At 37.2% G+C, this 17,873-nt stretch overlaps 1 protein-coding gene across 1 annotated transcript in view; it reads right to left on the bottom strand.

The window, feature by feature from the left end:
- Positions 1–13,024, bottom strand: part of LOC104527019 (rho guanine nucleotide exchange factor 10-like) — a 39,651-nt gene extending 26,627 nt beyond the window's left edge. The window contains 8 exon segments of the mRNA XM_010170631.2: positions 159–316; positions 1,471–1,694; positions 2,831–2,917; positions 6,384–6,505; positions 8,045–8,145; positions 8,624–8,751; positions 10,399–10,514; positions 13,018–13,024. Coding sequence (XP_010168933.2) covers positions 159–316; positions 1,471–1,694; positions 2,831–2,917; positions 6,384–6,505; positions 8,045–8,145; positions 8,624–8,751; positions 10,399–10,514; positions 13,018–13,024 — 943 coding nt within the window.
- Between the last annotated feature and the right edge of the window lie 4,849 nt (positions 13,025–17,873).

Raw genomic sequence — 17,873 nt, 5'->3', positions numbered from 1 at the left:
AAAGAAAACATTTTCAGAGGTACTGAAAAGCATATTAACCTTAGTTCAGCATTTTTACAGAGAATTTTCAGAAACTATAATAGTGGAAAACTACTTCTGCCAAAATACACTGACATGCAAGTTCCTCAGGATGTTATCAAATCATATCACTATGTTACCTTCTGCTTTTGTGTAGATTGAGATGTTTCCATTTACCAAGCCAGCAAACAAGTACTGAGACATATATGTTAAGCTCATAACAGTTGATTTTTCAGGAGTGAAGAAGTGTTGAAGTCGCATTTTCTTTGAGCCTTGGCAACTTTTGTAAATAGAAATGCTATAAAAAGAAGCAAGAAAAAATAAACCTCTGAAATTATGTTTTAATTATCCTTATTAGAATATGCACAAAAAAAGTTTAGAATAAAATAATGGAGGGGGTGAGGGGGTGGGAATTTCTTCTTCCATTCATAGGAAGATGAGTATGGAAAGGAATATCTTGAGCCTCCAAAATGTCTATGTAGACAATTTGAGATATGACAACACTTTTCATATTATCTTGTCTGGAGAAACATTTATTTACCAGAGACATAATAAAAATTCTGCTCAAAGTTCTTATTACAAGTCTATCCAAAACTCTCTATTAGTTAAAAAACCCAAAAAACAGATTAAGTATTACCTGGAGAACTAGGGAAAAGAGAAAAAAACCCACTACCAAACATCAATTACACTTAAAATTCCCATCATTCCTACAGATTATTATCATGGGTATGTTAGGAATATCAAACAGTTAAATCTGGAATTAATTGCACTTCACAAGCAAAGATAATCAGCACAATTAGATGTTGGAATTTCTGGAAACATAGCATTTTCCTTGGAGAATTTTGTTCTCCTTCATTTATACTGGTTAGAAACACCTTCAAAAATCACATGTAGTTAAATACTTACACCCTCACTAGTTATAACAAGATCTGTTTGCTTACTGACCTGTAAGTTCAGAAAACATAGCTTTGTTTTTCAATATAAATCAAAGGACAACTCAGTAAGGTCATCAGTTCAAACAGAGCAAAATAATTCATGTCAACACTAAACAGTAATATTATTTATTCACATGACAAATCCTGCACAGTATCACACTGTAGAAGGTAACGGGCTCCTGTCATTCTGAAAATTTTCCAATACCTAAAGCTTATGTTACAACATTACAAAAGTAATATTTATATTTTTCAGACATGATGTATGATGAATTAATCCCCTTTCATCAAAGATACACATTATTTTAATTTCAAATAATACACAGTGTATTTTAAAAAAATGTAGAGTGTATTTTTTTCCTTGATTTAGGTGCAAAGGATAAGTTGAGGTCACTGGGAAATCACATGGATACTTTTTTAAAAAGAAAACATCTTCTTGGAAGTATCTCACACAATTTTGCTATAGAACAGTAAAAAGTAATGAATCAATCATACACGGTACACTAAAAATGAGAATCACCTTCCTTCTTCCATGCCAAGACAAATAGTAGGCACATTAGAAGCTTTTGCAAGAACATTTTCAGAGTCGAGAGTCTTATTTTGCTCTTTCAGTTTCTCATCCTCTGGTATGTAGACCATGCAGAGAATCCGTGATTCCACATTGAAGCACTCAATAACCTTGGGACTGGAACTTTGAAATGAGACTATTGCAATCTGGCCCATCTGATTGGTACAACTGCCAATCTGAATTGGAAAGAGGAAAGGAAAAAAAAAAAAGACCAAGACTCATACCTGTCTCCATGAAGATCAGCACTAACAAGAAGGAATGACTGTAATGTTAATTGAAGAGTGCATCTCAAGTTATATGTGTGAATATGAATTTTCATGCATTAAGACATAAACAGGAAAATAATTCAGCACAAATACAAGAGATTTCAAAACATTATATGCACAAAATTCTGTTGTACACTTACAAAAACAGTTCTTTCTTTTGTAAAGGAGGAATATTATGGCCTATTCTGATGTCTGACTCATCTGTATATACATAATGTAATGCAATTACAGTAAGTACCCGTGTAATATATTAGTTTAATAACCATTGTTCTAAGTTATCTCAGATTCTCTTAAAACAGATAATACAGCTGATGCCTGTCTTTTAAACAGTAACAGGTCAACAAATAAATGGTCTGTCCCAACAGAAAGAGGGATTATTAATATAATCCCTTTTGTAAACTTGCTGATACAGGATCCTAAACTTCTCCCTGATCCAGAACTAAGTATCATCAGTATGTCCACAAATCTCTACATTTTGGGGCTCTGGGAAGAGTAAAAAAAAATCTCTACCCAAGCAGAGGTAATTGTTTTTATATAGTAACTCTTATATTTATACAAAATGAAAAAACATAGCAAAGAGAAAGAAAGAACGTTTTGTGGCAGCTGAAAGATTATATTGGTATATATTTGTGATGACTGTTTACAAATAGCAAAGACAAAAAGAAATTATGCAGATCACCTTGAAAAAGACTGCTGACAAAAGCTATTTCTAACTTCTTTTAATTCACAAGTGTTTCCATAAAATTTCAGCATTGTAGTAACAAGGAAAGCTACTGAAATAATTAGTTTTTTGTTTTTTTTTTTTTAAAAGTATTGGCTATCTCACTTACTGCACTAACAAATTACACACACATAAGTGATACCCTACAGAGAACAGTTAGATCATATGGACAAAATTACTAGCTATCTTTTATACAAGACAAACAAAAAAAAGATTAAAAAATCCCCCAAATTTATTTCAGATTGCTATGTTGCTGAGAGTCACAAAACACAATGCAGAGAGACAGGAGACAATCCTATTTTTAGCTTTTAAAGATTACGCTTACCCAAAGAAAACCATGTTCCATGGCACAGGAATCGGACTCTGTTTCGCCAGACAGGTATGGTTCAGGATTATAAGCAGCACATTCAATCTTCAAACAAAGGAAAACAGCAGTTACCATATTAAAGAGACACGCCTGTTTCTGCCTAATTTAGTCTGTAATTAACTAAAGCATTTAAGGATATCAAAGAATTACAGAAGGGAAGGGGTCATTTTAGTGTGTCCAGCTTCCCATGGGCAGGGTCAGCTACACAGGTGGTGTTTGTGACACGTTCTATTCCTACTCTTACAGACATTAAAAGCCAGAAACTACAAATTCTCTGGCTGATACGCTGAAATATTTTATGATCTTTATAAGTTTTTCCAAATACCCAACCTAACGTCATCCTTGAGGCAATCATTACCCTGTTATTTCTCATCTCAGTCACCAGGTACTTCCCTTCTGCAGTGTCCTTTTACATAAGGCTGATATATGTCATGACCCAGCCTGAGTCTTCTCTTCATTAGGCTAAATTAAAATTATCACTTAATTAATTAAATTTAAACATTTTAGAAAATAATTGATCTTTTAAATTCTTATTTTTAAAGTTATTGATTATTATCACTTTTCTGGTTGGTACCTCTCCAGCAGATATATGAGCTTCATATATTTGAGTACAGAACTTTCTCACCTGAACATGCTATTCTAGCAGAGCTGTTTAGTAGCACTGCATCATGATTACCTATTCTGAAGCCTGTTTGTAAACATCCCATTGATTATTTGCTCTTTGTAACAATATTACATTCTTAACAAATCCTTAGCTTGCTGGTCTACTAAAAATTACTTTTATGGACCTTTTACTCAATCATCTCATCAATCTCTACCTGTGAAGCTCTATTTCTGCCTGAGCATACCATGTGTCTTTCTTACCGTCTGTCATTCCTTTTTTTTTTTTTCTTTTTTCCCCTCAAATTATTTCTCCAGGTGCTTTACTCATTTTGAATGCTAATGCTGTCATCCGTAATACTCCTACTCCCTCCCAACTTCATGTCATCATGTTGCTGTCAGTAAATTAATAGCCATACTAATGATTTTATCATCCAGGCCATTTAAGAAAAACTTGAAAGCTACACCAAACTAATGATCTGTATTTAAGGCCATTCCAACTCTGAAAATTATTCAAGCACCAAGGCTGTAAAAACAGGCATTTTTATAAGCAGGAATTTTTTTTTAGGAATGGATTTCTATCTTTCTTGATTTCCCCAATATCCATGACAGAGCTCCCTAAAGCTTATGTAAACACTTTAACATATATACAAGCAATTCACAACCATATAGAGAATAAAAAGGTTTCTGATGAGGTGTGAAACTACATTTTTAGACAAGATTCTCTATAATTCACACTAATGTTCTTGTCTCGGATATCAGTGTCATTGTGATTATATTGCAGCACTAGAGACAATTTGGTTAGTATTAACTTAGCCAATTTCACTATAACCTGGCAACATCACTTCCCAACAGTGAATATTTTTTTTTAAAAAAAGGCCTAACTTAAAGAGTTCTAAATTCCCAGTTCACCTAATTTTCAAAAGTGCAAAGAATTTCAGAAATCTCCCTGAAGTCAGCAGGCATCACCAAGTAATTACCAGTAGTAACAATACTGTTATGTATTTACCAAAGCAATTCACTATAAAGATAAAAGATGGAGACAGACTGATGACAAAAAGAAAAAGAGCTGTCCATGCCAGTCTTGGCATGTCTCGTTCAACACATACTGAAGCTATCTACTTGTAGTGGTGATTTACAGTAGCTGTGACAGATAAATACATCACTAATGAAAGAAAAGACAGCCTGCATGCTGGATATTTCTTGAGCTGTTTGTTAACATCTCTATGTTACTTTGCATTGTAGTCAAAACCGATTATGTTTTTCATAACCAAACCATGGTAGTTCAGCTCTCAATCTTGACAGAAGCCCTTTGCCTGGGGTGGAAACTTGCTCTGATGGAAGAAGCTGTTACAGGTTCCCTACGCCACCGAGCAGCCTGAGCAGCATGCAGAGAGATAACAAGCAGGATCGGCCAAGCAAAGGGTCTCTTCCCACCCCAGGCTGTGGCCTGACACCCAAACTGCAGAAAACCACCAATAATACTTAGATCATATTTTCCAGTAACATCAAGGACTTGGGAGCATCAGGCATGACAGCTGGGCTCACACTCACATTATCTTTAGGAGCTACAAAACTGCCAAAGTTAACCCAGAGCTCAGGTAAATACTGTCACACACTGTATTCTCCTGAGGCGACCAAGGCAAAGACCATCAGCCAACTGTACGGATTCCTTTCCTTTCAAACAAGCAGATTCTATTGTAACTTGATTACAGGAGCTGAGCCTGGGCCCTGAAGGCTCCTGGAATGGACCTACAGGACTTACAAATGCATAGATTCCAAGGAAACATAAATATTTTAAGTTTCCGCAAAAAATTAAATCAGCTTGGTTATTTCACCAGTGGTGACTTTAGGAAGTATTCAATACAGAAAAGCTGACTGTTTAAGACAAGAATGACTATGGTTGAATGGGAGACCGGAGACTTTCAGTAGACTCTGGCTACTGTAAACCGCAACTCTGCTCTGAAAACCAGTATCACAGGAATGGCTTGATTTAACACCGTTACACATTTCAAATGCATTTCCAGCTAGCAATTATTTTCCCCAACATCCAGACCTGTATACTCACACCTGAAGTGAAGCTGCCAGTTGAACTTCCCTCCTGTGCAGGCTGTCCTAGCAACAAGGGTCAGCAGACTTACTGCTTTAAACAGTACTCATACGATGATGTTAATCTAACACTGGGATTCTAGGCATACATACACAGTTTTACTTCCATTAGTGTTTTTACACAAGCATAACTGACTGATGATCAATAACAAATCCTGTTGATGCGTAGGAAAAAATAGTATCCAGCACCCTTCCCTTCAATCTGTTGGTCTGGACACACTGTAGTTATTCTCATCATTAAAGCTAGTGGTCAATATGACTTCAAACTGACACATTGCTTTAGGAAATGAACCACTAAGATGATTTCTGTATTGTTTTTCAGAATAGAAATACATTTTATATATGACCGAATAAAAGTGAATTTTAAAAATTATTTTAAAACTACTGCTCCCTGTGCACTAATTAAAATAAGAAATTTGAGGAGCATTTAACATAATTACACCAGGACAGCTATCACAGAGATAAGATTCCTGCACTTTGGAGCCTCAAATACACACTTGGAAACCTCAAGACCAATTTAAAATTCTCAGCAGTTCTGTTTTCATTGAGTGATGAGCTTACATCTGAAAGCTAATGTCATACTACATAAAAGTAAACACTATGCTCCTTAGTGCCTCAAAGACTGCAGTATTTCACATTCCTGTGTCCCTCTTGGATCTTCCACAGCTACTGGTCTTACACCAAGGTAGTAACTCAAGAGAACTAATAGATGTGAAATAATAGATCTGTTCAGAATATGGTGTCCTTTAGCAGTTACAGCACACAAGAAAAGCAATTCTAATCTCATAAAAATTATGTTCACCTTAAACTCCTGTTGCTTGGCCATCATCACTGGCATGTGTCTAACAAGGAGAGGATGTTTCTCTTTTTTTATTTGATTCCCATCATCTTCTACACAGAACCAACCTAACAGGTTATCCTCTGCTGTAATGGAAAGAACAAACAACAAACATCCCACAATACTTTCACTGAATAATCACTTAGATCTCTCTACAGGAATAGAAAAGAATTCTCTTAGGATTGGTTAATGCTGATCAGGCTGTTCTTATGCCATATATACATAAACAAAAATGTAGAATTATAAGCAAAAATTAAGTATCATAGATTACATACATAATGATAATGCAAAAAAATAACATCTTACACTAGCAAAATGTTAAGTGTGTTCTCTTAATAATCTTGTCAATAGGTTATTAAAAGAGGAAAATGCACATCAAACCTCTCCTTAGATTCTAGGAAATCTGTTTTGCAAATAGCATTTCTCTGCCTGTATAAGCAATATCACTACAAAATCATAGAATCATTAAGGTTGTAAAAGATCTCTAAGTTCATTAAGTCCAACCGTCAACCCAACACCACCACGCCCACTAAACCATGTCCTGAAGTGTCATATCTACATGGTTTTTTTGAACACCTCCAGGAATGGTGACTCCACCACTTCCCTGTGCAGCCTTTTCCAATGCTTGACCCCTCTTTCAGTGAAGACATTTTTCCTGATACCCAATCTAAACCTCCCCTGCCGCAACTTGAGGCCATTTCCTCTTGTGCTATCACTAGTTACTTCAGAGAAGAGAATACCAACTACTACTTATCATAATTAAAAGGATCCTTCTCCTGGAATGATAGAGACATCCATTCTCTCTTCTTTTGTTTTTGTTATTTTGCCTGCCTTCAGTGAGATACCACAGAAGCAGCGTATTTTGAGGATGTGCTGGTGACACTTGTTTTCTATCAAGTGCATATCCTCAACGTTTCTCAACTTCAGCATTCAAAATCCCAACTATCTTGGGAAACCTATAGCCTCTGTGCAAACACGGGAGACTAATAAAATTGTCTCCAGCACATTCTTCATTGCTCCCACTTAATCACTTTGTGATAATCTCTCCAGTGAAGACTACAGATTAATGTTTAAAAAAAAACCTCTCCCCAAAAGACTTGTTTTACATATCTGACTATAGAAATATTACATTATCTTAAAACTACATCCATAAGGTTATTTCATGAACATAAAGCTAAACAAATGAACCCAACAGCTTTACTGATATTTCCTAGTTTAAAATCATGCTAAGCTAAAATTGAGAAATTTGAACCTGAAGTTCAAAGTTTAAAAAGTTCATAAGATCTGAATAAATAAGTTTATAATGGAATAACTTTCTCACCTCTCTCTCCTGTAGTGTGTCTCATTCTTGTCGAGTTACATATAACAACTGGTACTAATGATTACCACAGACATTAAAATACTATAGAAAATATATTCCTTCATAATGAAACCTCCATCCTATCTATAACATCATTACTTTGTAGTGATTCACAATCACTACTATTGACTGTACTGCAATTCTAACATCTGCAGAAAGAATTTCACAAAAAAAATCATTTTTCTAAAAAATTAAAATAAAAATAATACACCGTACACTGAGAGCTATCTTAACTTGATAGGAAGTTTAAGTAGCTGAGAATTACCAAGAGCCAGTTTAGCCATTTGTAAATTGTTGATCCAAGACTGTTTGATAGCAGGGGTAAATGTATTGAACACAGCTGTAAAGAAAGTGGGCCGCCCAGACCTGCAAAATTAAAAAAAAAAAAGCCACTCTAAATGCATTGTGTATGAGATGCAGTCAAAACTAGAAATGTTGAGCAGAATTAAATTTCATTATTTTCTAATATTAGTCAAAGACACAGCTCCAATACAAGCATGCAGGCTATGATATGCCATATGCCCATCTTCCTACACTTCACACAAAACGGTACGAGAAGAACACTCTCCTTGGTGAAGGAATGTAACTGTGCCTGTTCCCTACTAGCTGTCACTGCCACAGTTCCTCTCTCACTTCTTCCATCAGGAACGCAGAGTTGAGGAACAGGAGGAAAACTACAACGCTGCCCTGGAACATGCAAGTTGCCAGCACTGTGGCATGAGAGCAGAAGTCAGAGGCTAACTGTGGCAGCAGGAGAGCTACAGATTCCCAAATCCTCCCTGGTACATCTATGCCTAATACATAAGCCCATTTTAAAAGTGTCGTAATCAAGATTACTACTGACTTGTCCTGTTTTCCCGGGAGTTGCAGCTGAATTCTACAGCGATCTGCCGCTCTGATTTCATCTTCTTTTTTCAAAATCAGTTTTTGTAAACCTGAGGTCCAGTCATGGGCTACAGATTGGTTTAAGTTCTGAAAAATTAAAAAAGCTAAGATTCAACGCCAGCCTACTGCCCTATTTCCAACAGGCTACCTAAAGTGAACTCTGCATATAACACAATTCCTGGCACCTGGGCCCCATTTAGTCCACATTTTAATCATGGATACTTTAGCCATATTTGTAAACACATTACAAAAATATCTGTAAAAAATTTGCTAATGTGTTTTATCTGAAGATTTAATCTCACATTGCTCAGAGCTTGATGATACACAAATGGCATTCCCAAGTGTTTGTCAGATTAAGAAATGTAAATTTGCATCATGTATGCACAACCCTTTTACTTCATTTCAATTAACCTACAAATTCTGTTTCTAAAGAAAATCTCATGAAAATATCTACAAATCATACTAACAATATGTTTTTGTTAAAATCTTAGAGACAAAATGTTTACAGAGCCATCAAGAGAACTGTCTGTGTGGTTAGAATCTGTTTAAGTAGGATGCTGAAACAATAATCCTCTGCGACTAAACCTCCCCTGCCGCAAGGGTAAAAGCACACCTGAGTGGCACTTAAAGCATCAATAGCAATGAGCATTCATACACAAAAGTACACTAACTTCCCACAGTCAGAATTTTATGAAAATTGAAGTCTTTTTCAAAAAACAGGGAAGCTGATCTCATTCCTCAACAAAATTGTTCTAATTATCTTACCCATCTCTACCTGGAAACACCAACTAAAAAAAGTTTTCAAAATGTAGTTGGCTCTGACTGCCAGTACAGGCCGAAAGGTTTTCCATATGTTAATGGTGAATATCTTATGGTATCTGTGCTATACACATTCCAAAAATGCAGCTGAAATTCACCTTTAAATACTTGTGAAATTTTGTCCAAAAATACTGTTTCCATAAACTTCCTTCACGGTACATACTTTCACAAAGTGTTATTTAATGCCCTTAACTCTGAAGAAAAGATAACCCAAGAGAAATTCAGCGCACTTATACATATTCACACACACACACACACACACATATATGCAGCCTATGGTGGCAGGTAGGAATTAAAAATTGTGCCTAAGCATCCATGAGGCATATAAAACAAAAGGCAAAAAAGCAACTTTTTAAGTCCTAAACTGTGGAAAACTCATCCTGAAATTTGGTGTTAAAGTACTATATCTGTTTGCCAGAATATAAGCTAAATAAAAGGGATATGAACAAAGCAAAAGCAAATTACTTTCAAAATTCCTCTGAAAATCCTCTTATATTTTTGTGATTTGCACTTAGTTTCAAGCACAGCTCCCCCTGAAAGCCAGGATTATGAGCTCAGATGGACATCAAGAGCTTCCTTCAAACAACCATCTTCCTACTACCTTGTCTAACTACAAGAATTCAGTTTCGTAAGATCAAAATGTAATTCTGTTTCCATATAAGCTTATCAGCTACTGAGCAAATGCAGACATCTGTAGTATCCACCTATGTTTAAAAACAATAAAAACAAGATTAGAAAGACAGCTGTAATCTATTTATAACGCTAAACAGTTAACAGTAAATGAATTACTAGTGGTAAAAATTATTACACTCTTTACAGAGAGAACTAAAGAATGTCTTGCACAGATCCTAGAGACAATTATGCTTCTTTACAACAGGAACGTATTTGAAAAATAAATCCAGCTTTGTTTATTACCTGATAGTTTCCTTTAAGGCTGCCTATTAATTGACTAATTTGACCAACTACATTCAAATCATGTAAAAGGTTCTGCAGATCATGGTACAGTTGCCCTGGTCCCATATAGAGCTTGTCTAAAATGAATAAAAACATAAGGTTATATATAATAAAAGGATGTAATTCTCAGCTGAAGGAGGAAAGCATGACAAAGATGATAATAACATTAACACCATGAAAATTAAGCTTATCAAAATCGGTGACGCTCTCTCTAGATTGTAAAAACAACTGATGTACCGATGTGCAGCTAGGGTCTTCATTGCTTCTGAAAATCAGAGTGGTTTATTTATACATATATCATCAATATTTCACTTTGCTGTTCTACTTGCTTTTAATGTCCCTGCAGACAGATAATTGTGAAATGCATCCCAGGAAATTACAGGTACTAGTATGCTATCACACGTTATCTTTGCATGTACAGGTGTTACCATAGCCATTTCCTGCCTTTTATAGTTACAATTAAGATTCAAGTTTGTTCACCTAGTATGACAGAGAGCATTACATGTAGTTTTAAAAAGCACATATTAGAACTTTGACAAATATCAAAGCTTCATTGGCCCCAAAATCTCTCTCTGATACGGAAGTTTCACTTAGCACCAAGCAGCAGACTTGCTGTTACACCTTGAACATCCTTCCCAAAAGTTTCTTTTGGTCTTGTGACAAAGCAAAAACATTTATTTCTAGCTTTCACTATGGTGGTTTAAAACTCAAAATTTGTTTAATTGATCACAAGACAGTTCTGGATGATAAATCCCCATCCTAACTCTAACACGAGCCTGCAATTTCACTGAAGGACTTTAAATTTTACTGCAATCATGGTTAAGTCAAAAAAGTATTCGCTGTTGACATCAGCAACAAATCTTAGCAGCAGCAGAAATATTTTGCCCTAGCAACCAATAAGTATATATGTTTCTAAGATAACATTAACTCAGAAATACATTCTGATTAGTTGGATAAAATGTCTATTTAAACGCACAAAACTTAAAGAAGCTGTAAGCTAACACTCTGACTCCCAGACCATGTTAGGAGCAGGACGGCTATGTAATTCTTGCAGAAAGAACACTTTCCCTCTCCCTTAAAAAAATCCCACCTCAGCTTTGTACAGAGTCAGCACGTTTCCCTTTGGCTGAACAACAGGAACCAAGATGGATTATCTTTCCAGGAAACCCCTGCAGATTATTTAGCTCATGCAAAGTAGTATCCAAACTACAGATCCTTCACCCTTACCACAACTTTGGAAGCTAGTCTGTGGGCAGTGAGCTCCCCTGGAGCAGAACGATTTCAGCCCTGTGTTGGCAAGAACACAATCTAAGTATAATGCTGGCTACCCACTCTGCAGAGAGATCAGGAGCACAGACACGAGCCACATCCCCTGCTCTAGGTGCCAGGGCACAGCACAGCTGCCAGCCCAGACACCGCGAGCACCTCCGCTCCCTAAGTCTGCTACAGGGACCAGTGTGCAAACCCAAACACAACAACCAAACACAAAGCTATCAAAATAGCACAAGCCAGAACACACATGAAAAATAAAGAAGCATGAAATAATTCTTCTGAAATCATTAGTATATTCTCAGTTATGTATCGAAATAACTGTATTTTCTAAATACATTTTCCTATTTGGAGGCATCATACAGATTGAGGCCATCACTAGATGTTTTTCTTTAACATAATTCACTATATAAAGCTAGGAGTCTGCCTTAAACCTTGAAAAGCATAAAATCTCAAGGCTCAATGAAAATGTTAAGGGTTACTTTATCTCTGAATTCTCCACTTCACTGCAGGAAAATGCAACGTAAACCTGAGATATTACACATTCCCATAAAATGTAAAATTCTTCTCCTACCTTTAAATCTTCTGGTAAATTGAATCAATGACAGGATTTCTGTGTATTGCCCCAAACAGGGCAATAGCAGTTCCTACTATTTAGCCAGCCAGAGAACAGATCCTCCCTCCTTTGCCTGTTCTGCATGTTAATTAAAAGAACAATCTAGCCTTTCTCACCCTTGAAAACAGATCAGTCCATAAAAAGATAATTACGTTTATTATACACAATGAAAAGAAATTACTGCAAAGTACACCTAAGAGGAAGAGTTTTCAGATTGTAGTCAGTAGAGTACGTGTGCAGATTTGTTTGAAACACACACTTTTCTGAACTGCAGACTACATACTTTCATTAACTTACATTTTCACTTTCTTCAATCCATATACTTGAAAAATCAACATCTGAAAGTTGTGAACATTTCTCTCCTTGTATCTCTCTTCTGCTAGCTTACAATTTTTTTTCCAACATCTACAATAATTGTAATTTGTTAAGCACCAGAATCACTAGTTCCTAGACACATCAAATTGTTGATTTCGATGGGGCGACTTCCAGGAAAGAGGTGGGTCAGTGTTAACAGAAGTCTGGTGAAATCTAGACAAAAACCATGATAATGTGTTTAGCACAGTAGAGAACAAAAAATGAAATCAGTCTTGCCCTAAATTTCTATAAAAAAAATTTAACTTCTGCAAAACAAAATTGAGACTGATTAGAAGTAACTGGCAGTTTAGTCAAGTTTTGGCAGAAGTCCACTCACTTACCTGCCATTTATAACCTCCACTACAGTGATGCCCAATGGTAGGACAAGGAGCAAGGGGTGTAAGCTGGAACACAGGAGGTTCCGCTTTAACTTCAGAAGAAACTTCTTTATGGTGAGGGTAACAGGGCACTGGAACAGGCTGCCCAGGGAGGTTGTGGAGTCTCCTTCTCTGGAGACATTCAAGACCCACCTGGACGCCTTCCTGTGTAATTTCGTTTAGGTTCCAGCTCCGGCAGGGGGACTGGACTAGATGATCTTTTGAGGTCCCTTCCAATCCCCAACATTCTGTGATTCTGTGATAACCCAAACTGCTGCACTAAAAAACGTACTACAAATATTTTTGAAATTTATCCTTGTGGGTTTGAATCAGGATAAAATTTACAACTACCAGGCTGTGTAAAGCTGAAAGTTTGTGAGGATTCCCTTCAATAGGATGGATATTTTCACTCAGGTGAGTTACGGTTTTTAAGTTTCAAAAGCCAGGATCACTCTTTGCAGCTTCATAAAGACAGAGTTACCAGACACTTCATTTTATTATTGAAAGTAGGTTGGAGAATGGACACTAAACTGCAACGTATCACAGAAAACAATCAGGCAACTCTTACATGCTGCAGGACTTTATGCCATAGTCTTCAACTGAGGCCATAAAGAAAGCTTTAACTATGTACACAGACAGACTTGCCCTTTGCAGAATATACATCCACTCCGCCTGAAAAGAGCTGTCCTCTACGACACTCTTCCTGGAGCTTCATATGCTCTTACAAATACCCTTGTTCCAGCCTTGGGAATAAGGCATAAATCTTGAATGACATTCAGTAATTGTCACCTGAGTCTATTTTGTCTGCATCATGCATATTTTATAAGCTTTTAATAAATCAAGATAAAAACGATGCAGTAAGAGTGTCAAAACAAATAAACTAACCTGGCGTCTGAAATTGTCACATACAAAAACCAAACAGAAGTCTTTTTAGGCTCAATCATTAAAGACCATGTTCTTAGCACAGGAAAGGTAGCCAAAAAGCAAATCAATAAATAATTAAAGAGAGCCTACTTCCATCCTCTGATGTTCTAGAAAAGACAAACAGCCAAATTAAGAAGAAATTTTAATAGTCAATCAAGGACTAGATCAATAGCCACAGTTAATATAATTCTTTCATGGAGGTCCTTTAGTGGGCACAAACTAGACCACAGAAAAATAACTGGGCTTCAGAGACCAGTAATGAGGGACCCATCAGAAGAGAGTTCTCTGAGAACGGATCACTTGGGTTTGTGTCTGGTTAACAAGTTACAAATTTCAGCAACTTCATTTCTGGACTGGGTCCTGTAAGGGTTACTTACAACTTATTTTAAAATAGGATTAGCTTCTTGGAGGTTAACAAAATGTTGAGTACCAGTTGATCTGTCTGAGAATTGTCTGAAGAAGGGTTTTTCCTGGGTGAAGGAGGTGGGGGGTGGGAGGGCACACTAATCTCTTTATCAGATGCATTTCTTAGTTCACAGCCAAAGACTGGCTGCTTCAGCCCACACATGTTCCCGGACCATTCAATTGCTGGCTGTTTTGGGGTGGGTGTTCACTCTTTCTTTTTTCCACAGAAAGCACTGAAAAACTCTTGGCTTCACTCCAAAGCAGATATGTGGTTGATTTTTGTACTTTGAAATGTTTCACGAATGATAAAGCAATTTCCTTCACATTTCTAAGCCACTCTTGCTAATTATCAAGCTCCAAAACAACTTATTTTTCCAATGTGAAAAAACCCTCCATGAGTTTAGAGGAGGTTCTCCCCAGCTCTACACATCCTACATGTTGCAGAGGATGGTGTGCCCGGGCAGGAGAGACAGCAGCGTGCCGTAACCGATAACCACGCGTGTGGCTTCAGAGGCAATGCTTTTTGCATTCCACCTACAGATCAAGGGTGAAATCTTGGCCACATGTAAGTTAGTAGGAATTTTTTTCATCAGCTCTTTTGTTGCTAAGATTTTACCAGAGGAATTGGTGCCTCCCTGAAACAGGCAAGTTTACTGCCAACAACCAGTAAGTCATGCAAAATACCCAATTCCTTGCTCAGCATTATGATGACATATATTAAAGGTTAAAAAAGAAAACACAACTGCCACTCGCTTTAGAGGAGGAAAGGAGGTTAAAGTTTAAATTCATTTTTGCTGCTTTGTAAAATTGGAGTGGGAAGATTCTGCTTTTTGTAACAATTGCTCCTTAGCCAAGATATATTTGAGTATATTTCTAAACACTTATTTTACCTGCTTTTTTCCCAGTGCTACTCTCAGCACCACAGCTTTAAATTCACCAGTTTTGCCTGGTTTGAAGGAATTCTTGTAACTGAAAGAGAAGCAATTTTAGCCTATTTACATCCAAGCATTTTCAAAGCCTGCAAGAACCTCCCTGGGTGTGGTCAAAGTCAGTTTAATTTGGCTTGGGTAAAATTCAGATTGGGCAGGTTGTGCATAAATACACACATGGAAGAGAAGTGTCTGTGCTAGTGCTTGGGTGTGGGCAGAGGGGAGAACTCCCACCTCTGGCAGCAGCTGCTTTGCTAGGGAGCACAGCCAGGAGCTGCAGCTTTAGCCAGCACAGCAGCAGATGCTTTGATGGGCACTGGCAGAGCAGCCGCTCCCTCGGGATCACTGTCTATCCGGTTCCTCTAAATTTTTAGTTCTCATGGGCACCACAAGCATATTGGATATTACACTCCTGAACTGATCATGTCCTATTCTTCCTTTCAAAGAATTACTAAGGGACACATTTGTTTACCATGGTAATTTCTTACTTGTATACATTTTCCACTAGCTTTTGCTGTGTGTTCTGATTCTCATTGTGAATTACTAATTTATCACTGATTTATGCTACTAAAGGAGAAAAATGCCTAGAGTACATGCAGTCACTTTAAACATCTATTCCTGAGTAAGCAAACATAATGGCTCAGGTGGTCCCTTCCCATACTAAACTGTTTATTCCCAGTTAAGAGGATTTTTTCAAGTAATAGTTTAACATAAATCCAAATGGCATGCAAATAAAAGCCTCATGCAGTATATTCTCAATATTGCAACTATTCTTGCTAACATTGCTGTATTGTACATCATGTTCAAGCCAAAGACTGTAACAGATACACTCCTGGGTATCTTTTACTGCAAAGTAACTCATCTTGACAAGATTTGCCTTGAGTATGATTTTAGTAATTACCTTTTCCCCACATGGTTCAAAACCACAACACAACACTATAAATTGCTTTGAAAAAAGCCATATTGACATGAAGTGAGAACTGATGCCTTATGGAAATTCAAGGTCCTTAGAAAGATTACTTTGTTTCTGAGAGACACAGAGCCTTGCAGTCACACTAGGTGTTGCACAAAATGGAAGCTCATGAATGCTCACATGTGAAAACCACAACCAAAACTGAGAAAGGCTATTTTCCTGACTGTGGTTCCAGCATTACTGAGGGGTAAGACAAAATTAATGATAAACTTGAAAAACATGCCAGATTTGAAGACTACTCTGAAAGGCTGGCAGATCCCAAATTTGACTTGCCATTTGCAATGTGGTCTTCAAGGCTGAGCGCATTTGTATTGCTTCCTCCCACTGAGCCATCTGTGTGCATCCAAGCAGAATCCTGAAACGTCAAGTGTTATGAAGGGAAGAGATTTGGAAAAGATTCAATCCTCATCTTGAGCATAAAAATCACCTGGGATGGGGGGAGAAGTTATATATGTGGGAGGTAACTTTTATAGTTGCTGTGTCTGAAGAAGGCATAACAAACTGGTACTTGTATAGAATTACGCGCTCAGAACAAATAGTAAAAAAAAATAGGCCTCTTCTGCAACATTTAAGTCAACATTTAAAGCTGAGAAGCTTGTACAGTATTCTGGAAAGCAAAGCTCCATGTTACCAGATTAATTCTTGATCAGTTCATAATAAACTGGACAGATTTCATGAGATTGTTAACATGTTTAGGTTAAACTATGATGATATTGCAGTAATATATTTAAAACTGCTCTTCTTGTTCTTTGAAGATCTTGAGAATTAATTTAAAGAAGGAAAACAGAAACCATTAATAATGTCCAAGGTTCAATTACTGTAATTGAGGAATTCTTCCCCATACTTGGTACTGGATCCTGCTCTTACAGGTACACAACACACACAGGACAAACACCTTACAGCTGCTCTGGGGAAGAGATTTGTTGAACAGAGGAAAAACATCCTCCCTAAGGAGGTCTAGTGGAAGTAATTTTTTCATTGCATGTAGAAAAGGAGACCTTTACATGACATTTTCATATACAAGAGATATATTTCAGCAATGGATAAACAGAGCTGGCAAAAAGATTATGAATATTGGGAATCACACACAGAATCACAGAACGGTAGGGGTTGGAAGGGACCTCTGGAGATCATCTAGTCCAACCCCCCTGGCCAAAGCAGGTTCACCTAAAGCAAGTTGCACGGGACTGCATCCAGGGGGGTTTTGAATATCTCCAGATAAGGAGACTCCACAACCCCACTGGGCAGCCTGTTCCAGTGCTCCGTCACCCTCACTGTAAAGAAATTTTTCCTCACTTTTTAGTGGAACCTCCTGTGTTCCAGCTTCTGTTCATTGCCCCTTGTCCTACCACTGGCCACCACTGAAAAGAGTCTGGCCCCATCCTCTTGACACCCGCCCTTTAATGATTTATGAACATTAATAAGGTCGCCTCTCAGTCTTCTCTTTTCTGGGCTAAACAGTCCCAGCTCTCTCAGTCTTTCCTCATAAGAAAGATGCTCCAGCCCCTTAATCACCTTTGTAGCCTTCCGCTGGACTCTCTCCAGAGGATCCCTCTCTCTCTTTAACTGGGGAGCCCAGAACTGGACAC

Source organism: Antrostomus carolinensis, unplaced genomic scaffold, assembly GCF_000700745.2.
Source record: "Antrostomus carolinensis isolate BGI_N321 unplaced genomic scaffold, ASM70074v2 scaffold246, whole genome shotgun sequence".
Classification (NCBI taxonomy): Eukaryota; Metazoa; Chordata; class Aves; order Caprimulgiformes; family Caprimulgidae; genus Antrostomus; species Antrostomus carolinensis.
The sequence above is the reverse complement of the archived record's forward strand: the minus strand, read 5'-3'. Positions and strand labels throughout refer to the sequence as shown.